Source organism: Manacus candei, unplaced genomic scaffold, assembly GCF_025592945.1.
Source record: "Manacus candei isolate 608988 ecotype Guabito, Panama unplaced genomic scaffold, ASM2559294v1 h1tg000059l, whole genome shotgun sequence".
In the NCBI taxonomy this organism is placed as follows: Eukaryota; Metazoa; Chordata; class Aves; order Passeriformes; family Pipridae; genus Manacus; species Manacus candei.
This window is the reverse complement of record NW_026138107.1, coordinates 41,992-68,790: the sequence shown is the minus strand read 5'-3', so window position 1 is coordinate 68,790 and position 26,799 is coordinate 41,992. Positions and strand designations below refer to the sequence as shown.

General features: G+C 54.2%; 1 protein-coding gene across 2 annotated transcripts; it reads right to left on the bottom strand.

Annotated features, from left to right (window-relative positions):
* Window positions 1–4,688: 4,688 nt before the first annotated feature.
* On the bottom strand, window positions 4,689–25,262 carry MEX3C (mex-3 RNA binding family member C). Of its 2 annotated transcripts, XM_051803693.1 has the most exons (3): window positions 24,606–25,262; window positions 5,063–6,333; window positions 4,689–5,019 (listed from the first exon to the last, which is right to left on the bottom strand). In XM_051803693.1, the coding sequence occupies exons 1-2, from the start codon at window positions 25,141–25,143 to the stop codon at window positions 5,108–5,110; spliced, it is 1,764 nt and encodes a 587-aa protein (XP_051659653.1). In that variant the 5' UTR covers window positions 25,144–25,262; the 3' UTR covers window positions 4,689–5,019; window positions 5,063–5,107. The 2 variants fall into 2 exon arrangements, with proteins under 2 accessions (XP_051659653.1, XP_051659652.1); XM_051803692.1 differs by having other exon boundaries at window positions 4,689–6,333.
* Window positions 25,263–26,799: the final 1,537 nt, after the last annotated feature.

Here is a 26,799-nt window from a genome sequence, read left to right as displayed (position 1 = left end):
CACCGGGGCCAGAGAGCAAAGCCCCCTCCACAGGATTGTCCTCCTCCTCCTCCCTAACACCCCCCGTGCTGGATTTCATGGAATTATTCCGCTTGGAAAAGCCCCCTAAGGCCGTCATTCAGCCCAGCCACCAACCCCCCCGTTCCACGGAGCCATTTCCTGCTCGGTGGGTGGGATTTCCCACAGACCCCGGGGCAGCTCCTTTGCCCAAAACCCGTTTATTTCCTCCACAACCCCCAGCTCCTTTAGGATGCGTTTACTTCACACTTCGCCCAGGCAGCCTCTGGAAACGCGCTGCAACTCCATAAAAAAATTGGGCCGGGGTGTTTTGGGGCGAGAAAAATCAAACCCCAGACAGCAACCCCCTCCCTCCCCCAGTTATTCTTCGTTTGTAGCAGCGATGCTCCTTTCAGGAGCTGTGGGCACAGGGGTGGGATCCCGGCTGCTCACGGTCAGCTCGGCGGCTCCAGCAACCAAAAGGGAAAAAAAAATCAAGTTTAATGCCTCCCTTAATTAAAAAAAAAAATAAAAAATTAAAATAATTGGGCTCTCCCAGCCGGCCCGGCTGGCAGCAGCTCAGGCTGATGCTGCACTTGGTGGTGGCCAGCGCTTCCCTTTCCATGAGCACGAGCTGGAATTCCAGGCGGGTTAGTCACCCCGTCACAAGCGCTCCTGAGCACGGAAAAATAAACTCGGGGCAGCGGGCTGAGGAGAAGTGGAGCTTCCTAAGCCCGTGCCCGGCTTGTGCAACTCCAGGGCGGCCGCAGCGCCCCTGCCCCGCTGGACAAAAGGCGGTGGAGGGGCCGGGATGTGCACCCAGGAAACAACCAGGGTTCATCTCCGCCTCTCCCTCGGCTGCCTCAGGGTTTGCGTCTGAGGCCCCTTCGCTGCAGCCCCGAAACAGCCCCGGGAGCCAAACGAGGCGGATCCGAACTCCCTCTGGTCTCCTCCCGAGGCTCGCGGTTAAAAAGGCGCTCGAAGGGAAGCGCTTCTCCTCCCTGTTCCTCCGACGGGAGCGAGAGGGGAGTTCAGGTTTGAGGACACAAAGCTGCAGGACGGCGCCTTTGAGGGCCGCGGGCTCCAGCACCTCCCTGCGCCCCGGGGGCGGCTGATCAGGGAGGGGCGGAACGCCCCCCGCACAAAGCGACCCTCGGGCCCCAAAATCCAGGAGGAATCCACGGGGGGGGGTGTCGGCGCAGGAGGGAGCAGCTGGGCTGTTGTATCTCCCCCCCAAGGAGTATTTAAACACGGGTTTAGTGTCCCCGCCCCTGGCAGGGGGTGGGACGGGGTGGGCTTTGGGGTCCCTCCCCAACCCAAACCCCCCCGGGATGCTCCGTCAGGATCATCCAGATGATCATCATCGCAGACCGAGGGACCCGTCACGGGGCTCCCGCCCGGAATCCGGGATCGGGGGGGCGAAAAGAAGGGGGCAAAGAGGGGGCACGGAGGCTCCGTGGAAGGAAACAAAGCGCCCTGCGGCGGGCACGGGGGGCCGAGCTCCCCCCGCACCGGGAAGGGACGCGGCGGGAGAAACACAAAGCTCGACCTCTGAGGGCGTGTCCGTCTGCAGCAGAGCTCTGGGGAGAGCCCGGGGGAGCCCACGGAGATGATCCCGGGGCTGGAGCCCCTCTGCTCTGGAGCCAGGCTGGGGGAGCTGGGGGGGTTCACCTGGAGAAGAGAAGGATCCAGGGAGAGCTGAGAGCCCCTTCCAGGGCCTAAAGGGGCTCCAGGAGAGCTGGAGAGGGACTGGGGACAAGGGATGGAGGGACAGGACACAGGGAATGGCTTCCCAGTGGTTTAGATGGGATGTTGGGAAGGAATTCCTGTCTGTGAGGGTGGGGAGGCCCTGGCACAGCTTTCCCAGAGAAGCTGTGGCTGCCCCTGGATCCCTGGGAGTGTCCAAGCCCACCCAGGTTGGAAAAACCTGGTTTATGGAAGGAGGAAGGGGATGAGACGATCCTCAATCTCCCTTCCACCCCATCCCATCCCATCCCATCCCATCCCATCCCAACCCATCCCATCCCACCCCATCCATCCCACCCCATCCCATCAATCCCATCCCACCCCATCCCATCCATCCCATCCCACCCCATCCCATCCCATCCCACCCCATCCCATCAATCCCATCCCACCCCATCCCATCCATCCCATCCCACCCCATCCCATCAATCCCATCCCACCCCATCCCATCAATCCCATCCCACCCCATCCCATCCCATCCCATCCCATCCATCCCATCCCATCAATCCCATCAATCCCATCCCATCCCATCCCATCCCATCCCATCCCATCCCATCCCATCCCATCCCATCCATCCCATCCCATCCCATCCCATCCCATCCCATCCATCCCATCCCATCCCATCCCCTCCCCTCCCATCCCATCCCATCCCCTCCCATCCCATCCCATCCATCCCATCCCATCCCATCCCATCAATCCCATCCATCCCATCCCACCCCATCCATCCCATCCCAGGGTTTTGGGATCCCAGGGTGAGCAGGGGGTGTCCCCAGCCCCGGGGTTCCCCCGAGTGAGGGCCGGACAGAGCAGAGGGAACCTCCCAGTTCATGGAAACGAGTCTTTATTAACTAACTTTTTTTTTTTTTTTTATAATATCAGAAAAATAAAACTCTTATAATTTCTCTTTACAGCAAATATATAATTATAATAACAATAATAATAATAATAATATCAGTGCTTTGGCCGTCATTAAGTTAAAGGCCCATTTATCATAAAATATATACTTTTTTTTTCGTGTGTGATTTTTTTTTTTCTTTTTCTCTTCTCCTCCTCCTCTCTTAAAACTTTACTCAAATCGAAATTTTTTTTTTTAATTATAATAATAATAATAATAACAACAATAATCCCTACGACCTCCCTACCTACACGTAACAAAAAAAAAAAAAAAACAAAAACAAAAAGAGTGTAGCAAAATTAGCAAAATTAGACTGGATACTTTGCTGTCCGTGGTTTTATAGGAACAGTGCACCCAACCCGACGGGGTCTCGTCGGTTTCCTTGGCTTTGTTATTCTGCCGTGTAAAAACACAAAACAGGTGCTCCTGAAGGTCTGTTTGTCCAGGCAACTCTCCCCCTCTCCCTCTCTCTCTCTTTTTTATTTTTTTGTGCTGAAAACCGTTAAAATAAAAACCTTTTTTTTTTGTTTTAATATATTTATTTTTTTTTTTTTTTTCCTGTAAACTTTTCTACGAAACGCGAGCGGAAATAAAAAATAAAATTTATTTTATTTACGGCGTGGATTTCGTTCATTTTGCTCTTTTTTTTTTTTTTTTTTTCGTGTGCGGGGTTGTGGTTTTTTTTTGTTTGTTTTGTTTTGTTTTTGTTTGTTTTGTTGTTTTTTTTTTTTTTTTTTTTGGCCGTACCGAGGAAATAAAATAAAATAAACCTTTTTTTTTTTAAAAAAAAAAAAAAACCAAACACAAACCAACCCCATCGGGGAAAAAAAAAAAATAACGCTTCCCTAAAAAAAAAAAAAAATATTTCTAAAATAACAATTCTAAAAATAACAATTCTAAAAATAACAATTCTAAAAATAACGATTCTAAAAATAACGATTCTAAAGATAATAATTCTAAAAAAACCCCAAAGACATTAAAAAAAAATTCTAAAAATAAATCGGCCGGAACTTGCTTTGTGTCTTTTTTTGTTTTTGTTTGTTTGTTTGTCTGTTCGGGGTTTTTTTTGTTTTTGTTTTAACTGTGCATGCCAGCGCGGATTTGGGGACTGAGGATGAAAAAAAAAACCCAAAAGCCAGAGACATCCACAGGTTGAAAGGCAGGAATTCAAGAGGGGATTCAAGAGGGCTCCTTTGTTTTTTTCTTTAACTGGTGATTGGAAAAAGATGCTTTTGAAACGGCTGCGGGTCCCCCCCCCCTTTTTCTTTTTTTCCTTTTTTTCCTTACCAAAAATAAAATATATATATATATATATATATATTTATAGATGTGCAAGACGGGTGTGGGTCGGACAGGAAGAAGAGGCTTCACATTTTGATCTGCGCGCTCCCCCAACCCCCCTTAAAAAAGAAACAACCACCAAAACAAAAAAAAAAAAAAACCAAACCAAACCAAAACAACAAAACAAAAGAACAAAAAAAAACCAAAACCAAAAAAAAAAACAAACAAAAAAAAACCAAAAAAAAAAAGGGTAATTTGAAAAGACAAACAAAAGCTCGATGGGGACCTACCAGGGAACGGAATGTCAGCACCCTCACCGTGTGCACCCCAGAACGGGGGGATGCCTCCTCTTCCACCACCAGCAGGCAGGAATTCCCAACCCGGGATCCTCCAGACCAGGAATCCCCAACCCTGGATCCTCCGGGCCAGGAATTCCCAGTCCGGGGTCCTCCAGGAATTCCCAGCCCGGGATCCTCCAGGAATTCCCAGCCCGGGATCCCCCTCCCAGGCAGGAGCACATCAGGGCAGCTCTCTCCATCCCCAGCTCACCACGATTTATCTCCAACCCTCCCTCCCTCCCCCGTTTCAGCAAATCAAACTATTTAAAAAAAAAGAGCCCCAAACGAGCCCAAACCCGGAGCCCCGGGGGCGTTTCTGGGACGCCGAAGAACCGGGTGTTTGAGCCCTCGTATAAAGCAGGGGGTGTGTGTGTGTGTGAGGAAATAAAAAGACAAAACGTTCGCCCCAAACCTGCTATTTTTTTTTGTCTGTCTGTCTGTCTGTCTGTCTGTCTGTGTTCTCGGAAGTGGCAGTGGTAGAGAAGGCAGCGTTGGAGGTGTTGTTTGACACACCGGGAATGCCACGAGCCCTCCGTGGCTCCCTGTTGCCCCCCCCGGGGGTTCCCGGGGCACGGGAGGGAGCCACACACGCCCAGCAGAGACCCCCTGGGACAACTCTGAGTTGCTGTTCTTCTGTCTGTCCGTCTGTCTGAGCCGTTCCCCGCCCTGCGCCGCCGCAGCAGACACGGCTCAGACACAGCTCGGCCGGACACGCGTCCCCGCCGGACACACAGACCCCGAGGGGACAGGGGGCAGGAGCTCAGCCTGACCCACACACCCCGAGGAGACAGAGGGGCAGGAGCTCAGCCCGACCCACACCCCCCGAGGGGACAGGGGGCACCCCGAGGCCCCCCTAGGAGTGGATCTGTATGGCCTGGGTGACGGCGGCCTGGCACACGGGGCAGGCGGGCGCCCGGCGCTCGCACACCCTGTGGGCGCAGTCCAGGCAGAAGAGGTTGTGCCCGCAGGGCACCAGCGCGGCCACCACCTCGCCGTCGAGGCAGAGCACGCAGTCGTGCCGGCGCTGCGGCCCCTCGGGGGGCGAGCTGGAGGCGGAGCCGCCGTTGGAGGAGGAGTAGCTGTTGGTGCCGGTGGAGAAGGCGGGGGTGAGCACGGGCAGCCCGGGCGGGTCGCCCCTCGCCCCGCGGGCCGGCGGGGGCTCCTCGGGGGCGGTGGGCGACAGGCGGGGCGGCGTGCAGGGCTGGCTGCCGCGGCGCGGGGCCCGGGCGGGGCCGCGGCCGGGCAGGGGGCTCGCGGGCTCGAGGGGAGCCCAGAGGGGCTGGGCCGGGGCCGGGGCCGGCAGCGGGTCGTACGCGGGGCAGTCGATGGGCAGCGCGTCCTCCGAGGGCAGCGCCTCCCCGAACCAGAACCCGCCGGCGCCGAAGGGGCTGGTGGGGCTGAAGTCGGCCAGGCGGCCGCTGCCGAAGTAGGAGTCGGTGGAGCCGCTGCCCAGGGAGCTGGAGCTGTCGTGGCGGTAGCCGGAGCTGTCGTGGCGGTAGCCGGAGCTGTCGTGGCGGTAGCCCGAGGCCACCCTGGCGCGGGCGGGGGCCGGGGGCGGGCCGGGGGCGGCCCAGGCGGCCGTGCCGCCCTCGAAGCCGACGTCGGTGCCGTTGCAGTGGAAGTCGTTCTCCTCGCCGAGCAGCTCCACGAAGCTGCCGGTGCGCACGGCGATGTGCATCTCGATCTCCTCGCGCGCCCGGTCCACGTTCTCGGGCATGCCCGTCACCTCGAACACCGGCTCCTTGTCGCGGCTCGGCGTCACGATGTACGTGTGCGTCTGCTGCTGGATGCGCTTGATGGTGGCCCCCTTGGGCCCCACCACCAGCCCCACCACGCGGTAGGGCACCCGCACCTGCACCGTGGTCTGCCCCGGCAGGGCGGGCGCGCAGCCCGGCGCCGACCCCGCCTTGCCCCGCGACGCCCGGATCAGCGAGAAGTGCTCGGCCGCCGACAGGATCTCCCGCTTGGCCATGGCCACGTCCTCCTTCCTGCCCGTCACCACGAACACCGGCTCCTCCCCGCGGATCGGCGTCTTGATGTACGTGTTGGTCTTGGCCCGCAGCGCCTTGATCTTGCAGCCTGCGGGGGGAAGGGGGAGCAAACACGGGTTAGCCTGGCCTGGGAGACACGGGAGCCCCTTAAACATGGTGGGTCAGCCTGGCTGGGGAGACATGGGAGCCTGTTTTAAGCAGCTTGAGGAATGAAAGACTCACAGAGTCACAGAATCACAGAATAATAGAATCACAGAATCATGGAATCACAGAGTCACAGAATCAGCTGGGTTGGAAGGGACCTCCGAGATCATCAATCCAACCTTGAATCCAACCCCGCCGTGGTTCCCAGCCCATGGCACTGATACCACATCCAGTCTGTCCTTAAACACCTCCAGGGATGGAGAATCCATCCCTTCCCTGGGCAGCCCATTCCAATGGCTGAGCACCCTCTCTGCAAAGAAATTCTTCCTGATCTCCAACCTAAACCTCCCCTGGCACAGCTGCAGACCCAGCCCTCTTGTCTTGCTGATGGTTGCCTGGGAAAAGAGACCAACCCCCCCCGGCTCCCCCCTTCTGTCAGGGAGTTGCAGAGAGTGAGGAGGTCTCCCCTGAGCCTCCTCTTCTCCAGGCTGAGCCCCCCCAGCTCCCTCAGCCTCTCCTCACAGCACTTGTGCTCCAGTCCCTTCCCCAGCCTCGTTGCTCTCCTCTGGCCCTGCTCCAGCCCCTCCATGTCCTTCCTGAGCTGAGGGCCCAGAGCTGGACACAGCACTCCAGGGGTGGCCTCACCAGCGCTGAGTCCAGGGGCAGAATCCCTTCCCTGGACCTGTTGGCCACCCTGTTCCTGATCCAGGCCAGGATCCATTGGCCCTCTTGTCCCCCTGGGCACACTCTGGCTCCTGTTCAAGCCTCAAGAAACCCTGGGGGCGGAACCAGAAGCCGCTGTTTTTGTCTCTGCTGTTCTTATCACACCGGAGAAGGCGGTTACAGCTCCTACCCGCTGTTCCCAAACAGGGCTCTGGGGGAGCCACGAGCTGTCTCAGCAGCAACGCCTCGGGCTGGTTCAGCCCAGCACCTCCCGAGCCGCTATCAAAGGGGACAGATAAACACCGTGGATGGCTCCCCCTCCGTGCCAGGCACGCCCACGGTTATCCCGTAAATACCGCCGGGTTTTCAGTCTGTTTCCCACGGATCGGGCGTCCCTCAGTTACTCCTGAGATCCCGCCAAAGGGATGATGAAGACCCGCACACGGAACCTCTCCGTGCGTGAGACTTCCACTGACAGGCAGATCAAACACTTCCGAGCGAGAGAGGGGCCTGCAGTGCGACCTGTGTAAGGCACAGGTAAAACTACTGACCTGCCGAGGACCCTCGTTTGCTCCTTGCTGCCAAGAAGTGCCACCCAAACCTCCCTCTCCCCTGCGGGACGGAGGAGCCGCTCCCTGACCTGCCAAGGGGGAGCCCAGGCAGACCGTGGGCATGCAAACAAGGCTCTGTGTGTAACACTGGCAGGGTCTCTCCCCCCCCCGACTGAGCAAACACAGCCTGACACGGACCCAAGGAGTTCACGGGACTTCTTCTGTCTCCGATTTCCAGGGACCGGGTGGTGAGGTTTGCAGGGGCTCAGCGGGCTCCTTCCCGAGCTGCTTCAGGTGCTTTGGCAAGCACCTTTTCACCCACCACAGGACCAGAAGGGCAGGAGGTGCAAAATTAAGGGAGACAGGCAGGACAGCCCACGGGATCCAGCCCTGACCGAGCTCAGCCTGGCCAGCACCTCCGAGGTCATCAATCCAACCCTTGATCCAACCCCGCTGTGGCACTGATCCCACTAATCCCAGCCCATGGCACTGATGCCACATCCAGCCTGTCCTTAAACACCTCCAGGGATGGAGAATCCCCCACTTCCCTGGGCAGCCCATTCCAATGGCTGAGCACCCTCTCTGGGAAGAAATTCTTTCTAATCTCCAACCTACCCCTCCCCTGGCACAGCTCAAGACCCAGCCCTCTTGTCCCCCTGCGACAGCAGCTCCACCCTGGTCTTTGTCCCTGCAAACCCCGACCCGCAGGAGCCCCTGATTTCCAATTAAAGAGCTTGTGGCAGCCCCACAGGCTCTGCCTTTCATGGAATCCCAGAATCAGCTGGGTTGGAAGGGACCTCCGAGATCACCCAGCCCAACCCTTGATCCAACCCTGCTGTGGTTCCCAGCCCATGGCACTGATGCCACATCCAGTCTGTCCTTAAACACCTCCAGGGATGGAGAATCCACCCCTTCCCTGGGCAGCCCATTCCAATGGCTGAGCACCCTCTCTGGGAAGGAATTCTTTTAATCTCCAACCTGACCCTCCCCTGGCACAGCTGCAGACCCAGCCCTCTGAAAGGGCACTTCACACCAAACCCCACTGAGAGAGAGAGAACCCCAACCAGCACGTGCAGACCAAGGGTTTTAAGGTCCGTCTCACTCTCAGCCGTTTGTTTGCCCCCCTTTTCCCTGTCTAAGTGTCCCTTAACCACCGTCTGGGCACACAAAGCAGTCACTCAAACCCGAGGTGACAGCGGCAGCCGCGATGCCCCGCTCAAAGAGCCGCTGGGGCCGGGCTTCCCGCAGGAATACCTGCTAACAAAAACCCGGGGGACGGAGGGGGAGGAGGAGGAGCTGAGGGCTGGGCACAGCAACAGCCCGTTCTTTGTTCCGGGACTCGTTATCCCGGGCGGCTCCGGCGGGGGAGGGAGGGAGGCACGGGCAGAGCTGAGAGCAGAGAACCAGCCCGGTTACGGGGTAACCCCAGGGAACACTGATTTATACAGAGACTTCCATTCGCTCCGTCACACCCGAGCACCTCTGGCTGTACCTCCGTCCACACCGTCCGTCCACACCCCTGCACCTCCTCATTTCCTGGGAGTTACAGTCAGCGCTCAGGGAACACGGGGGAGCCTCTGGCCCGAGACACACACAGTGATGAAATTCGGTATGATCTACCGGTGATGCAATTCGGTATGATCTACCGGTGATACAATTCGGTATGATCTACCGGTGATGCAATTCGGTATTGTCTACCACGGTTCACAGCCCGGTTAACTCCAGACTCCTCACCAATCCACATCCCAGCTCATTCCAGACTCCTCACCAATCCACATCCCAGTTAACTCCAGACTCCTCACCAACCCAGATCCCAGTTAACTCCAGACTCCTCACCAATCCAGATCCCAATTAATTCCAGACTCCTCACCAACCCAGATCCCAGCTCATTCCAGACTCCTCACCAACCCAGATCCCAATTAATTCCAGACTCCTCACCAATCCAGATCCCAGTTAATTCCAGACTCCTCACCAACCCACAGCCCAGCTCATTCCAGACTCCTCACCCCCCGCAGAGACAGAACAGCACCTCTGAACATCACAACCCTCCAGCACGAAGTTCAGAGGCCCCAGACCAACCCTCCCCAGACCAACCCTCCCCAGACCAACCCCCGGGCTTCACCTGCAAGGTCAAAATGAGCCGAAGGAATCCACCCCAAACACACCAAGCCCAGGGTTCCCAAACGAGCCAGCCCACACCAGCTGTGTTTTGCCTCCAAGCAGGGCTGGGAAACCCCACCACAAACAGCCACCCCAAAACACAAGGTCGGCAGCCCAATTATCCCCCTCCAGCTGGAGCATCTTTATTTGCTTTTACTCGGCTGCTCTGGCTTCCCCCAGCACAGTCACTGCCCAGGAGGCTCTGGCAGAGCAGGGCTGATCCCACCCCTCTCCTGATCCCATCCCCTCTTCTCCTGATCCCATCCCCTCTCCTGATCCCATCCCCTCTCCTGATCCAAATCCCTCTCCTGATCCCATCCCCTCTTCTCCTGATCCCATCCCCTCTCCTGATCCCATCCCTCTCCTGATCCCATCCCTCTCCTGATCCCATCCCTCTCCTGATCCCATCCCCTCTCCTGATCCCATCTCCTCTTCTCCTGATCCCATCTCCTCTTCTCCTGATCCCATCCCCTCTCCTGATCCCATTCCCTCTTCTCCTGATCCCATCCCTCTCCTGATCCCATCTTCTCTTCTGATCCCATCACCCTGGAAAGGCACATCCCACAGGGACAAGGAACATCCCACCCCTTCATTCCTCCTGCTGGGCTCACCCCCCCCCGTGCCCCTCGCCGGGAACGGGACAGGGGTGGATTTGCTGATGAGAGGATCCCCCTTCTTGTGCAGCCCCTTAGGCACAAAGTCACACCCACCCCACACTCCATCCCCCACATCCCTGCGTGAAACACACACGGGGATATCCCAAACCCCAACACCCAGCCTGCTCAGCCTCCCCAAACCCCAACACCCAGCCTGCTCAGCCTCCCCAAACCCCAACACCCAGCCTGCTCAGCCCCCCCAAACCTTCACACCCAGCCTGCTCAGCCTCCCCAAACCCCAACACCCAGTCTGCTCAGCCTCCCCAAACCCCAACACCCAGCCTGCTCAGCCTCCCCAAACCCCAACAGCCTGCTCAGCCTCCCCAAACCTTCACACCCAGCCTGCTCAGCCCCCCCAAACCCCAACAGTCTGCTCAGCCTCCCCAGTCACAGAGGGCTCGGAGGGGAAAAACAAACCCAAACCCTTAACTGGGAAATGTTTATCCAAACAGGAGCCTCCCCTCCTGACCCGAAATGTGCTGACACCGAGCAAGGAGGCAAAGAGTGACATCAGCCTGGAATGAGGAGGAGACACGGGAGCAGGGAGGTAATTAATGACATCAGCCTGGAATGAGGAGCTGCTAACGGGAGACCTGCAAACAAACCCGTGGGGGATGGACGCTGGCACAGCATCTCTCCCGGGGTGGGGGAAGGCAAGGAACTGGGATTATTTGGGTAAGGCAAGGAACTGGGATTATTTGGGGGATGGACGCTGGCACAGCATCTCTCCCGGGGTGGGGTGAGGTAAGGAACTGGGATTATTTGCTTTCCCCGAACCTGGAACGAGCTGTGTGGGGGGGACACGGCTTTGTAAAGGACATGGAGGGGCTGGAGCAGGGCCAGGGAAGGGACTGGAGCACAAGTGCTGTGAGGAGAGGCTGAGGGAGCTGGGGGGGCTCAGCCTGGAGAGGAGGAGGCTCAGGGGAGACCTCCTCACTCTCTGCAACTCCCTGCCAGGAGGGGGGAGCCAGGGGGGGTTGGTCTCTTTTCCCAGGCAACCATCAGCAAGACAAGAGGGCTGGGTCTGCAGCTGTGCCAGGGGAAAGGTAGGTTGGAGATCAGGAAGAATTTCTTTGCAGAGAGGGTGCTCAGCCATTGGAATGGGCTGCCCAGGGAAGGGGTGGATTCTCCATCCCTGGAGGTGTTTAAGGACAGACTGGATGTGGCATCAGTGCCATGGGCTGGGAACCACGGCGGGGTTGGATCAAGGATTGGGCTGGGTGATCTCAGAGGTCCCTTCCAACCCAGCTGATTCTGGGATTCTGTGATTCCACAAAAGGCAGAGCCTGCGGGGCTGCCACAGCCCTTTAACTGGAACCCGGGGCTCCTGCGGGTCGGGGTTTGCAGGGACAAAGGCCAGGGCGGAGACGGCGAGAACCAAACCCCGAGAACCAAACCCCGAGAACCAAACCCTGAGAACCAAATCCTGAGAACCAAACCCCGAGAACCAAACCCCGAGAACCAAACCCTGAGAACCAAATCCTGAGAACCAAACCCCGGGAACCAAACCCCAAGAACCAAACCCCGAGAACCAAACCCCGAGAACCAAACCCTGAGAACCAAATCCCGAGAACCAAATCCCAAGAACCAAATCCCGGGAACCAAATCCTGAGAACCAAACCCCGAGAACCAAACCCCGAGAACCAAACCCCGAGAACCAAATCCCAAGAACCAAATCCCAAGAACCAAACCCCAAGAACCAAACCCCAAGAACCAAACCCCGAGAACCAAACCCTGAGAACCAAACCCTGAGAACCAAACCCCGAGAACCAAATCCCAAGAACCAAATCCCAAGAACCAAACCCCGAGAACCAAACCCTGGGAACCAAACCCTGAGAACCAAACCCCGAGAATCAAACCCCGAGAACCAAATCCCAGGAACCAAATCCCAAGAACCAAATCCCAAGAACCAAACCCCGAGAACCAAACCCCGAGAACCAAATCCCAGGAACCAAATCCCGAGAACCAAACCCCAAGAACCAAATCCCGGGAACCAAATCCCGAGAACCAAACCCCAAGAACCAAATCCCGGGAACCAAATCCCAAGAACCAAACCCCGAGAACCAAACCCCGAGAACCAAACCCTGGGAACCAAACCCCGAGAACCAAACCCCGAGAACCAAATCCCAAGAACCAAATCCCAAGAACCAAACCCCAAGAACCAAACCCTGAGAACCAAACCCCGAGAGCCAAACCCCAAGAACCAAATCCCAAGAACCAAACCCTGAGAGCCAAACCCCGTCCCGAATCGCTCGGCGGTCAAACCTCCTCAGGAGGGGCTGCACCCGTAAAATTTGAGGCCAGGACCTTTTCTGGCACTCTCCCTGGGTTACTGGGGCCGTACTGTGACACATAAATAACTGCGGTTCGTGAAACCAGTGGGTGGTTACGTCAAAATAAAAACAAACAAACGGACTGTAAGACCTAATTACACCCCATAAAGAAACAAAACAGACCCTCAGGAGGTCGAGAGGCCCTAAACCCTCCCTACTATCCCAAAACCAAAACACGGGGTGTTTTTAGGCGCCTGTTCGCCCAGGAATGCGTGAATCATGACCGGCTGTAGAGACAACCCCTTTAGCTTTAGCTGTAAGGAAACCCATCTATTAAATACTCAGCAAAACCCCCCCCATCTTCATCACCCCCTCCGGCCCCTGGTTTTAGGGAAGGGGGCTTTAAAACGTTTCCCTTTCACTTTTATCGTTAAACTCCGAGGGCGGATCATCAAACTGGGTTTCCTGAAAGTTGAGTTTTCATTTGTTTTCAGGCAGCTTTGGGAAAACACAGCTGAGAGCCACCCTGGCACGGGTATTCCAGGGGGAGGGAAGGTGACACCAAGGGGGCCTCTCGAGAAGAAAAGGAATGAACAAAAATAAAATGAATAAAACCAGTTAAAAATCGTAAAAAAAAATTAATTAAAAATAAAATAAACGATGAAACTAAAATAAACCAAAATAAATAAACATAAAGATAAAAATATCAATAAAATAAATAATAAAATAAATAATAAAGATAAACAAAAATAAAATAAATAATAATTAAATAAGTAATAAAATAAATAAAAATAAATAAATCATTAAAAATAAAATAAATAAAAATAAATAAATAATAAAAATAACAAAAATAAAATAAATAAAAATTAAATAAATAATTAAATAAATAAAAATTAAATAAATAAAAATAAAATAAATGATAAAAATAAAATAAATAAAAATAAAAAATTAACAAAATAAGTAAAAGTTATTTAAAAAAATAAATTAAAATAAAATAAACAAAAATAAATAAAAATAAAATAAATAAAAATTAACAAAAATAAAATAAGTGAAGATTATTAAAAATAAAATAAATAAAAATAAAATAAATAAAAATTAACGAAAATAAAATAAGTAAAAATTATTAAAAATAAAAATAAAATAAAGAAAAATTAAATAAAAAGGAAATAAATAAAAATTAATCAAAATAAAATAAAGAAAAATTAATAAAAATAAAACAAAATAAAATAAAAATAAAATAAATACAAATTAAATAAATAGAAAAAAGAAATAAAAATAAAATAAATTACAATTAAATAAATAAAAATACCATAAGAGCATTTTACACCCAAGACACTCTGCCCCCTCCTCATGACCCCCACAGGGGCTTCCGGTTACGCCGCAGTTTCCATCCCCCTGTGCCCGCCTCTGGGACATTTTGGGGTGACCCACAGGAAATATCCAGGCACCCCGCTGCTCTCCTGTAATCCCATCACACCCCACACTTCTGAGGGGCGAACGACCTCACACCTCACCCTGTGCTCCTCACACCTCACCCTGTGCTCCTCACACCTCCCTGTGCTCCTCACACCTCCCTGTGCTCCTCACACCTCACCCTGTGCTCCTCACACCTCACCCTGTGCTCCTCACACCTCCCTGTGCTCCTCACACCTCCCTGTGCTCCTCACACCTCCCTGTGCTCCTCACACCTCCCTGTGCTCCTCACACCTCACCCTGTGCTCCTCACACCTCCCTGTGCTCCTCACACCTCCCTGTGCCCCTCACACCTCACCCTGTGCTCCTCACACCTCCCTGTGCCCCTCACACCTCACTGTGCCCCTCACACCTCACTGTGCTCCTCACACCTCACCCTGTGCTCCTCACACCTCCCTGTGCTCCTCACACCTCCCTGTGCTCCTCACACCTCACCCTGTGCTCCTCACACCTCCCTGTGCTCCTCACACCTCCCTGTGCCCCTCACACCTCACCCTGTGCTCCTCACACCTCACCCTGTGCTCCTCACACCTCACCCTGTGCTCCTCACACCTCACCCTGTGCTCCTCACACCTCCCTGTGCTCCTCACACCTCACCCTGTGCTCCTCACACCTCCCTGTGCTCCTCACACCTCACTGTGCCCCTCACACCTCACCCTGTGCTCCTCACACCTCCCTGTGCTCCTCACACCTCACTGTGCTCCTCACACCTCCCTGTGCTCCTCACACCTCACCCTGTGCTCCTCACACCTCCCTGTGCTCCTCACACCTCCCTGTGCTCCTCACACCTCACTGTGCTCCTCACACCTCACCCTGTGCTCCTCACACCTCACCCTGTGCTCCTCACACCTCCCTGTGCTCCTCACACCTCCCTGTGCTCCTCACACCTCCCTGTGCTCCTCACACCTCACTGTGCCCCTCACACCTCCCTGTGCTCCTCACACCTCCCTGTGCTCCTCACACCTCACTGTGCTCCTCACACCTCCCTGTGCTCCTCACACCTCCCTGTGCTCCTCACACCTCACCCTGTGCTCCTCACACCTCCCTGTGCTCCTCACACCTCACCCTGTGCTCCTCACACCTCCCTGTGCTCCTCACACCTCACTGTGCTCCTCACACCTCACTGTGCTCCTCACACCTCACCCTGTGCTCCTCACACCTCCCTGTGCTCCTCACACCTCACTCCCTGCTCCTCACACCTCACTGTGCTCCTCACACCTCACCCTGTGCTCCTCACACCTCCCTGTGCTCCTCACACCTCACTGTGCTCCTCACACCTCACTGTGCTCCTCACACCTCACCCTGTGCTCCTCACACCTCCCTGTGCTCCTCACACCTCACCCTGTGCTCCTCACACCTCCCTGTGCTCCTCACACCTCACTGTGCTCCTCACACCTCACTGTGCTCCTCACACCTCACCCTGTGCTCCTCACACCTCCCTGTGCTCCTCACACCTCACTCCCTGCTCCTCACACCTCCCTGTGCCCCTCACACCTCACCCTGTGCTCCTCACACCTCACCCTGTGCTCCTCACACCTCACTGTGCTCCTCACACCTCCCTGTGCCCCTCACACCTCTCTGTGCTCCTCACACCTCACCCTGTGCTCCTCACACCTCACCCTGTGCTCCTCACACCTCACCCTGTGCTCCTCACACCTCCCTGTGCTCCTCACACCTCACCCTGTGCTCCTCACACCTCACTGTGCTCCTCACACCTCCCTGTGCTCCTCACACGCGACTCTCCTGCTTGTCCCGGCCCGGCTGGAGCCCCGGGGGGTTTTTAGGGGAGATACTTCCCAGACCAGCACCTCGAGGGGCTGCACTGCAGGCCTGGCGATGAAGGAGAACCTGGAGACCCCAAGCACTCTGACCGGGAGCCAGCGAATCCCAAAGGCAAAGGGGACGGAGCCAGCGAATCCCAAAGGCAAAGGGGACGGAGCCAGCGAATCCCAAAGGCAAAGGGGACCAAGCCAGGGAATCCCAAAGGCAAAGGGGACCGAGCCAGGGAATCCCAAAGGCAAAGGGGACCAAGCCAGCGAATCCCAAAGGCAAAGGGGACCGAGCCAGGGAATCCCAAAGGCAAAGGGGACCGAGCCAGGGAATCCCAAAGGCAAAGGGGACGGAGCCAGGGAATCCCAAAGGCAAAGGGGACTGAGCCGGGGGATCCCAAAGGCAAAGGGGACCGAGCCGGGGCACCCACCCGGCTGTGCCAGACCTGGTGCAGGACGGGCAAGGACAGAGGGCAGCTTAGAAGGAAACCACGCTGGGAAAAAGGACAGAGGGCAGCTCTGAAGGAAACCGCGCCGGGAAAGCAGCCCCGGGAAAAAGCCGCTCACGAGGTCCCGGGGGTGTTTTCCCTCTGCTGGTTCAGGGACCACCCGGGATTTCATTAAGGATTCATTAAGGATCATTAAGGAGGATGAGGCAGCCAGCCCGCACAGCACCTCGGGCCAGGGCAACCCCTCGAGTCAGCGCTCTCAGGGGCCGAGAGACGCTCCCAAATTCCCGGGGCAGACTCGGCAAACGAGGGGAAAACCTGCAGGAAACCTGCAATATTAATTACCCGCGGCACTGCAGAATTAGGGAGGCGCAGCAGCAGAAGGGCGGCAGTTGTGAGAGGGGGACCGACAAATAAATATGTTACCTGTGTCTGACAAACGACTGTTATTTGTGTCTGACAAACAACCGCGGGGGTGGGAAAGAAAGGAAAAAAAAGGTGTTTTCTTTGAGAACAACGACCCGGCGAATGAAGCAGAGCGGGGGCAGAGCCGACCCGCGGGAGGAGGAGGCTGTTTTTACACACAAGAAGCAAGAAATGGAGCGTGAATTGTACACCCCGTGGTACGTCCTCAAAGCTAAAAGGAATGCGAGAGGCAAGAGGTGCCTTTGCTGAAAGCAGGAGCAGAGGGGAGGCGGTGCAGAACTGCTGACCCACACCGGTGGGACCTCACACACCCAAAGGAACAACTCTGATGAGACATAAGAGAGGGAAGGCATTCTCAAAGAGCACCCCAAACAGGAAACAAATGCTTGACTTGGGGCTCTTTAGCCCTCTCTTTTCGTTTCATAAAAGTGTTCTGGCGCTCAGCAGCCTTTTTTATATATATATATATATATATATTTTTTTTTGTTACAGCAAAGTTTGCAACCTTACCCCCCCCCCCCCGGTAAAATCTTTTCCCCCCTCCCTGCAACAGGAAAGCTAAAAAGATAAAGATAAAAAGAAAGATTAAAAAAAAAAAAAAACCTTGCTTGCGAGGTATTTATCCACCTCTGGTGTTCACCTGTTTCCCCCCAGCACTCGGGACGGGCCATTCACTGCGACACTCAGCGAACCTCCCTGCCACGGAGGGCAAGAATAAATAAACAAATATACATATACATGTAATAAATGTGAAGTGTGCCTGCCCCTTTCACCTGAAACAAGCCAGCCGAACCTGCGCTCCCTGTGGCAGCCGCCCGACGCCGAGGCGGGTGGTGACTCCAGCCGTGCCCATGAACCCCGCCCGCGACAGCGGGAACCCCAAACCGCCCGGGGCTCCAAGAACCCCCCTAAACCGCCCGGGGCTCCAAGAACCCCCCTAAACCGCCCGGGGCTCCAAGAACCCCCCTAAACCGCCCGGGGCTCCAAGAACCCCCCCAAACCGCCCGGGGCTCCAAGAAACCCCGAACCCACCCGGCCAGAGGCTGCTGCTCGCACCGATCGCTCCTCCGCAGGCAGTTAGCAACCAGCGGGTGGTTAACAACCAGCGGGTAATTAACAACCAGCGGGTAATTAACAACCACCGTAAACAGAGCCGGTAACTCAGCGACACCGAACCAGAGGCACAGAGAGGGGCTGTGGCTGTCCCAGACCCACAGAAGGGGCTGTGGCTGTCCCAGTGGCTGTCCCAGCGCTCGCTCCGGGGCCGTTCCCCCTTTCCCACTCCCCAGGAGTGACACCGGCTGTTCTCAGCCCCCTCTCTCTCAGCCGCCAGCCACCGGCTGAGCAGAATTGAGCTTTTTTTGTCTCAATTTGCAGCCCCGCCTTGGGGCGGAGCCGCGGGGGTTTTTTGAGGGAAGAAGAGCAGGGAGGGGACCGGGATGGTTAAATGCGAATAAAAACACCGGGAGGGGACCGGGATGGTTAAATTTAAATGTGAATAAAAACACCGGGAGGAGACCGGGATGGTTAAATGCGAATAAAAACACCGGGAGGGGACCGGGATGGTTGAATTTAAATGTGAACAGAAGCACCGGGAGGGGACCGGGATGGTTGACTGTGAACAGAAGCACCGCCCTCCTCGCCAGGCTGCCCGCGTTAGGGGTCCGATGATATCAGCCCTACTGCTCTTATCATCCTACTCATCTGGGCTCCGGGACCGACCCCTGCCCCGTTTGTAACCCCCACGCTCCCGCAGCCGCCAAACCCAAACCCAAACCAAAACCCAAACCAAATTAAAACCAAACCCAACCCAACCCAAACCCAAACAAAAACCAAACCAAAACCAACCCAAACCCAACCAAACCAAAACCAACCAAATCAAAACCAAAACGAAACCAACCCCAAACCCAACCAAACCCAACCCAACCCAAACCCAACCCAACCAAACCCAAACCCAACCAAACCCAAACCCAACCAAACCCAAACCAAACTAAACCCAAACCAAACTAAACCCAACCCAACCCAAACCCAAACCCAACCCAACCCCAACCAAACCCAACCCAACCCCAACCAAACCCAACCCAAACCCAACCAAATCAAAACCAAACCCAACCCAACCAAACCCAAAACAAACCCATCCAAACCCAACCCCAAACCAAACTAAACCCAACCTAACCCAAACCAAAACCAAACCAAACTGAACCCCAAACCCAACCAATCAAAATCCAACCCAACCCAAACCCAAACTAAATCCCAACCAAACCAAACCCAACCAAACCAAACCCAAACCAAATCAAACCCAACCCAAACCCAACCCAACCAAACCCAAACCAAACCCAACCCAAATCAAAACCAAACCAAAGCAAACCCAACCAAACCCAAACCAAACCCAATCAAACCCAATCCCAAACGAAACCAAACCAACCCAAACCAAACTCAAACCAAACCCAAAGCAAAGGAAACCCAACCCAAACCAAACCCAACCAAACCAACCCAAACCCAACCCTACCCCAACCCAAACCCAACCAAACCAAAACCAAACCAAAACTAAACCAAACCCAACCAAACCCAACCCAACCCACACCCAACCAAACCAAACCCAAAGCAACCCAAACCCAACCAAATCAAACCGAACCCAACGAAACCCAACCCAAACCAAATCAAAACAAAACCAAACCCAACCAAACCAAACCCAAAACAAACCCAACCAAACCCAAACCAAACCGAAACCCAGCCAAACCCCAACCCAACCCAACCCAAACCGAACCAAACCAAACCCAAACCGAACCAAACCAAACCCAAATCAAACCCAACCCCAACTAAACCCAACCAAACCTACTAAAGCAAAACCAAACCAAACCCAAACCAAACCCAACCAAACTCCAACCCCAAACGAAACCAAACCAACCCCAACCCCAAACCAAATCAAACCAAACCCAAACCAATCTCAATCCCAACCAAACCAAACCCAACCAAACCCAAACCAATCCAAACCCAACCCCAAACCAAATCCAACCCCAAACCAAATCCAACCAAACCGCTCCTCCCGAAGGAGGAGGAAGAGGAGAAGCGCCGGGGCTGAGCCTGGAAACCCACAATGTTCTTAGGGAGAGGGGGGTCTCTCGAGACCCACCAACTTTACATATGGGGGTTTTTGGTTTTGTTTGGTTTTGTTTTGTTTGGTTGGGTTTTTTTGTGGGTTTTTTGTTTATTTGTTTTGGGTTTTTTTGGGTTTTTTTCGTTTGTTTGTTTTTTTTGTTTGGTGTTTTGGTTTGGTTTTTTGTTTGGTTTTTTTGTTTGTTTTTTTGTTTGGTTTTTTTTGCTTGGTTTTTTTGTTTGGTTTTTTGTTTGGTTTTTTGGTTTGGTTTTTTTTGTTTGGTTTTTTGGTTTGGTTTTTTGGTTTGGTTTTTGGTTTGGTTTTTTGGTTTGGTTTTTTTGTTTGGTTTTTTGTTTGGTTTTTTTTGTTTGTTTTTTTTTGTTTGTTTTTTTGTTTGGTTTTTTTTGTTTGGTGTTTTGGTTTGGTTTTTTTGTTTGGTTTTTTGGTTTGGTTTTTTTTGCTTGGTTTTTTTGTTTGGTTTTTTTTGTTTGGTTTTTTGTTTGGTTTTTTGTTTGGTTTTTTTTGTTTGGTTTTTTTTGTTTGGTTTTTTTTGTTTGGTTTTTTGTTTGGTTTTTTTGTTTGGTTTTTTGTTTGGTTTTTTGTTTGGTTTTTTGTTTGGTTTTTTTTGTTTGGTTTTTTGTTTGGTTTTTTTGTTTGGTTTTTTGTTTGGTTTTTTGTTTGGTTTTTTGTTTGGTTTTTTGGTTTGGTTTTTGGTTTGGTTTTTTGTTTGGTTTTTTTTGTTTGGTTTTTTTGTTTCTCTGGTTTTTTTTTTCTTTTCCAGGTGATCCACAGTGGAGCCTTTTCTCATCATGATTTTTTTTTTTATTTATTTTTTTTTATTTTTTTTTGTTGGAGGGGGATTAAAACAAAACCTTCAGGAGTTAGACCTCCAGATTTGTGTGTTTTGGTTTTTTTTTTTAAGTCTGGACCTCCAGATTTGTGTGTTTGTTTGTTTTTAAGTCTGGACACAAGCCTAACGTAATTTCTGGGGCGCACCCCTGCGCCGGGCAAACGAGGTCAATCAACCAATCAACCAATCAACCAACCAATCAATCAGAGTAGCAGAGGAACTTTTCTTTTTCCTTTTTTTCCTCCGTTTTTTGTTTGGTTTTTTTTTTAAAGAAGGGAAAGGGACGCTCTCGCTTAGGAGTCCTCAGAAGAAAAAAAAAAAAACAAACAAACCCCTTTTAAGCCTTTTTCAAAGCGTGGATGCAAACGCTTCCCACGAGCAGCAACTCCGGGCACAAAAACAAACAAAAACAAATTAGATTTGGGTATAATTTAACAAAAAAAAAATTAGATTTGGGTATAATTTAACAAAAAAAAATTAGATTTGGGTATAATTTAACAAAAAAAAAATTAGATTTGGGTATAATTTAACAAAAAAAAATTAGATTTGGGTATAATTTAACAAAAAAAAATTAGATTTGGGTATAATTTAACAAAAAAAAATTAGATTTGGGTATAATTTAACAAGAAAAAATTAGATTTCTGCAGAAGGCCGCGGGATTCAGGTTGCCATCCCTTCTTCCAGCTGGGGGAGGTTGGGGTTTGCAATAAATGGTCTCTCAGAGGCAGGTGGGAGCCAGCACCCTGGTGCTCCACAGAGCACCCCTGGTGCTCCGCAGAGCTGGGGTTTGTGGCCCCAAGATCCTCTCAAAAGGAGCACAGACTCGGGAAACCCACCAGGAACAACCTTCCAGCTGCATCACCCCTTTACATAATTACAGAGCTACAGGGAGGAGCCTGGCACAGAGCCCGGGGGAGAATTCACCCGGGGTAAGGCAGCCCTTAAAGGAAATAAAATAAATAAAATAACAAAATAAATAAAATAAAAATCAATTAAATAAATAAAATAAAAATAAATAAATAAATAAAATAAATGTAATAAAATAAAATTAAAAATAAAATAAATAAAATAATAAAATAAATAAAATAAAATGAATAAAATAAAATAAATAAAATAAATAAAAAATAAAATAAAAATAACAAAATAAATAAAATAAAAATCAATAAAATCAATAAAATAAAAAATAAAAATAAATAAATAAAATAAATGTAATAAAATAAAATTAAAAATAAAATTAAAAATAAAATAATAAAATAAAATGAATAAAATAAAATAAATAAAATAAATAAAATTAAATTAAAAATAAAATAAATAAAAAATAAAATAAAAAATAAATAAAATAAAAATAAATAAAATAAATAAATAAAATAAATGCAATAAAATAAAATTAAAAATTAAATAAAATTAAAAATAAAATAAATAAAATAAAATGAATACAATAAATAAAACAAACAAATAAATAAATAAAATAAAATGAATAAAATAAAATAAATAAATAAAATAAATAAAACAAATTAAAAATTAAAATAAATAAATAAATAAATAAATAAAATAAAACTAAATAAATAAATAAAACGACGGGAGGGCCGGGGGAGGGGAACACGGAGCATCCTCCTTGCCTGGTGGAGGATGCAGCTGGCCCAGACCGAGCTGCACCACGGCTGGGGCAGAGCACGGACACGGGAGAGGAGGAGGAGGAGGGCTCAGGAAACTCCTTCTCCCAAGAAATTTGCCGGATGTTCAGTGGAACCAACACGACTTTACACAAGGCGGCCTCCCCCTCTCCCCGAGCACCGGGTCCGCCCCGAACGGGAGTTCCGACGGGCCTCGAGCACATTCAGTAACGAGCTTTTTTAGCTCCCCCCCTCCCTTCTGCTCCTTCCCCTCTCCCCGCAGCCCCAGTTCTGTGTTTTACACACCCCCCTCCCCGCCGAGCCCAACTGTTCATCGCAGCCACACACCCCAGAGAACAAATAAGAGCAGGAACAGCAAAACAGGGGCTCTCCGGGAACAATGGTCCCGTTTTTCCGTGCGAGCCCCGTTATCTCGTCTCCAAGTCGCCCGGAGTACGGAGAGCACACCCCGCAGAGCGCAGCCCCGACCCGCTGAGAACAACCAGGGCAGCCCCCACAGCCCCGACCCGCTGAGAACAACCAGGGCAGCCCCACTGCTCCCCGGAGCTCGTGTTTCCCTTTCGCGGGGCTTGCGGCACCCGCTGCCCTCAGCCCCGTGCTCCATCCCCACCCCCAGGACACACCACCCGACTCCCCGAGGCGCTCAGACGCTGTTTCTTGGAATAAAAAAAAAAAGAAAAGGACGTTTTCTGCTGGGACAGAAGGGGCTTTTGTCAGCGCCGCGGGGGAGGCAGGCACCTCCCAGCCAGAAAACCCACCCCTGCGACCTGAAATAAACGCAGGAAGAGGAAAAAAAACCCCCACGAAAGCCTGGCTGAGCACCGGCGCTCGGCCGGACCTTCTCCGGCCTCTAAACCACGCTGGTCTGGAGCGACTTTTACCATTTCCTTCCACGCTCAGGGGTTAAGGGGGTAAAAAACCAACAACCAAACAAAAAAAGGGCAGAGATAAAAGAGAAGGCGCAGCGATGCAGGGACCAGGGGAAGAGAAGGAGGAAGGTCCACCTATGTTGAGAGGGTGCAGAGGAGAGGAGGGTCCCCGCATCAGAGAGGAGGAGAAGAGGAAGGTTCCCCTACGTTGAGAGGGTGCAGAGGAGAGGAGGAGGAGGGAGAGGGTCCCCACATGGGGGAGGAGGAGGAGAAGGAGGAAGGTCCCCCTACGTTGAGAGGGTGCAGAGAGGAAGAGGGTCCCCACATCGGGGGGAGAGCTGGGGAAGGGGAGAGGAGGAGGAAGAGGGTCCCCACATCGGAGAGGAGGAGGAGAAGGAGGAAGGTTCCCCTATGTTGAGAGGGTGCAGAGGAGGAGGAGGAGGGTCCCCACATCGGGGGGGAGTTGGGAAGAGGAGGAGGAGGAAGAGGGTCCCTACCTGGGGGGGGCTGGGGAAAGGGGAAGGGAAAAGGAGGGTTCCCACCTCGAGGGTGGTTGGGGAAGGGGAAGAGGAAGAGGAGGGTGGTCCCTACCTGGGGGAGTTCTGGGGAGGAGGGGGAAGGTTCCCACCTCGAGAAGGGGAAAAGGAGGGTCCCCAACTCGAGAAGGGTGAGGGGAAAAGGAGGGTTCCCACACTGGGGGGAGCTGGGGAAGAGGAGGAGGAGGAGAGTTCCTACCTGGGGGGGAGTTGGGGAAGGGGAGGGGAAAAGGAGGGTTCCCACCTCGGGGGTGGTTGGGGAAGGGGAAGAGGAAGAGGGAGTTTTGGGGAGGAGGGGGAAGGTTCCCACCCCGGGGGGATGAGAGGAGGGTCCCCAGCTCAAGAAGGGCGAGGGGAAAAGGAGGGTTCCCACCTCGGGGGGAGTTGGGGAAGGGCAAGAGGAGGGTCCCTACCTGGGAGAGTTTGGGGGAGGAAGGGGAAGGTTCCCACCTCGAGAAGAGGAAAATGAGGGTTCCCACCTCGGGGGTGGTTGGGGAAGGGGAAGAGGAAGAGGAGGGTCCCTATCTGGGGGGAGTTTTGGGGAGGAAGGGGAAGGTTCCCACCTCGAGAAGGGGAAAGGGAGGGTGCTCCGCAACTGGGGGTGAGGGGCGGAGAGGGGGAGGAGGAAGAGGAGGAGGAAGAGGAGGAGGAAGAGGAGGAGGAAGAGGAGGAGGAAGAGGAGGAGGAAGAGGAGGAGGAAGAGGAGGAGGAAGAGGAGGAGAAGGTTCCCAGCCCCGGCAGGGTCCCCCCCGGCGGGGTCGCGCAGAGGGAGGCCCAGCACACCTCCCGCCCGGCCCCGGCCGCACTCACCCTGCCGCCCCACGATCTCGGCCACATGCTCGGAGCTGGGCACGGGCACGCACTCGGTGGTGTTGACGCTCCTCCTGCGGAGCAGGGCGGCCGGCTCGGCCCCGGGCCCGGCCCCGGCGATCCCCGCGGGCAGCGCGGCCGCCACGGCCCCGCGGGCCCCGCTCCGCGCCGCGCCCAGCCCCGGCAGCAGCGCCGGGACCAGCCCCGGCACCGGCGGCAGCGCCGGCGGGCACGGCGGGGGCAGCAGCAGCAGCGCGGCCGCGTCGCCTTCCTCCTCCTCCTCCTCCTCCTCTTCATCATCCTCCTCCTCCTCATCATCATCCTCCTCCTCCTCCTCCTCCTCGTCCTGCCCCGCCATCAGCTCCTCCTCCAGCTCGGGCTCTCCCTCCTCGTCCTCCCGCTCGCCATGGCGGAGCCCCAGCCCGGCCAGGCGCTGCCGGAGCAGCACCAGCGGCGCCCGCGGGGGGAGGCGCGGCGGCGGCGGCGGCGGCGGCGGCGGCGTCTCCGCGGGCTCTGCGGCGGCGGCTCCGCTGGGCATGGCGGGTGCCGAGCCGGGCAGGGCCGGGCCGGGCAGGGCCGTGCCGGGTGCTGCCTAGGGGCGCGGTGCGGCCATGGCCCAGCCGGGTCGCTCGGCCGGGCCCCTCAGCCGGGCCGCCTTTGTCCCATGGCGCGGCCTCGGCCGCGGTGGCGGCGGGGGCGGGTCCGGGCGGCGGAAGGGGCGGGGCCAGCGCGGCGCGGCCTCATTGGCGGGCGGGGGAGGAAGTGGGCGGGGCCTACGCCGGGGATGAACCGGCTCCCAAAGCGTGGTGGGCGTGACCACGGGAGTGATTGGCAGTCGGGCCACGCCCCCCGGTCCCCGCCCCCTCGGCCCCTCAGGGCGCCCTTGGGGGCGGCGGGGCGCGGTCGGTGCGAGGCGGCGGCCCCGGGGCACCGGATCGCCCCCGAATGGCCCCCGAAAGAGAACGAATGGCCCCCGAAAGGGACCAGAGCTGCCCGAAACGCCGCCCTCTGATGGCCTTCCCGCCGTGCCCTGCCCCGCGGGGCCGCAGCCCCGGTGGTGCTCGGCTGGCGGCCGCGCGTCTGGGCCTCGGCGGAGTCCCGGGGCGGGCCGGGCTGGAGGGGCCGCAGTGGGGCACCGACCCCAGCACGGCCACCCCAGAGCTGGGGGCGGCTCCCCGATATCCCCGGCGAGGACACTCCGCACCCCCTCTGGCCTCTGTTCCAGGGTCATTCCCGCAGGTTCCACCAGGCCAAGGGCCGGGTCCTGCCCTTTGGCCACAACAACCCCCGGCAGCTCCAGGCTGGGCCAGAGGGGCTGGAGAGCAGCCAGGCAGGAAGGGAGCTGGGAGTGGGGATGGACAGGGAGCTGAACAGGAGCCAGAGTGTGCCCAGGGGGACAAGAGGGCCGATGGATCCTGGCCTGGCTCAGGAACAGGGGGGCCAACAGGGCCAGGGAAGGGATTCCTGCCCTGGACTCAGCGCTGGTGAGGCCACCCCTGGAGTGCTGTGTCCAGTTCTGGGCCCTCAGCTCAGGAAGGACATGGAGGGGCTGGAGCAGGTCCAGAGGAGAGCAACGAGGCTGGGGAAGGGACTGGAGCACAAGTGCTGTGAGGAGAGGCTGAGGGAGCTGGGGGGGCTCAGCCTGGAGAAGAGGAGGCTCAGGGGAGACCTCCTCACTCTCTGCAACTCCCTGCCAGGAGGGGGGAGCCAGGGGGGGGTTGGTCTCTTCTCCCAGGCAACCATCAGCAAGACAAGAGGGCTGGGTCTGCAGCTGTGCCAGGGGAGGGGTAGGTTGGAGATCAGGAAGAATTTCTTTGCAGAGAGGGTGCTCAGCCATTGGAATGGGCTGCCCAGGGAAGTGGTGGATTCTCCATCCCTGGAGGTGTTTAAGGACAGACTGGATGTGGCATCAGTGCCATGGGCTGGGAACCACGGCGGGGTTGGATCAAGGATTGGGCTGGGTGATCTCAGAGGTCCCTTCCAACCCGGCTGGTTCTTGGATTCTGTGATTCTATGATTCCAAGATTCCATGATTCCATGATACTATGAGTCCATGATTCCACGATTCTACGATTTTGTGATTCCATGATTCTATGGTTCTGTGATTCCATGATTCCATTCTATGATTCTATGATTCCATGATTCTATGATTCCATGATTCCATGATTCTTTGGAATCAGGGAATAGTTTGGAG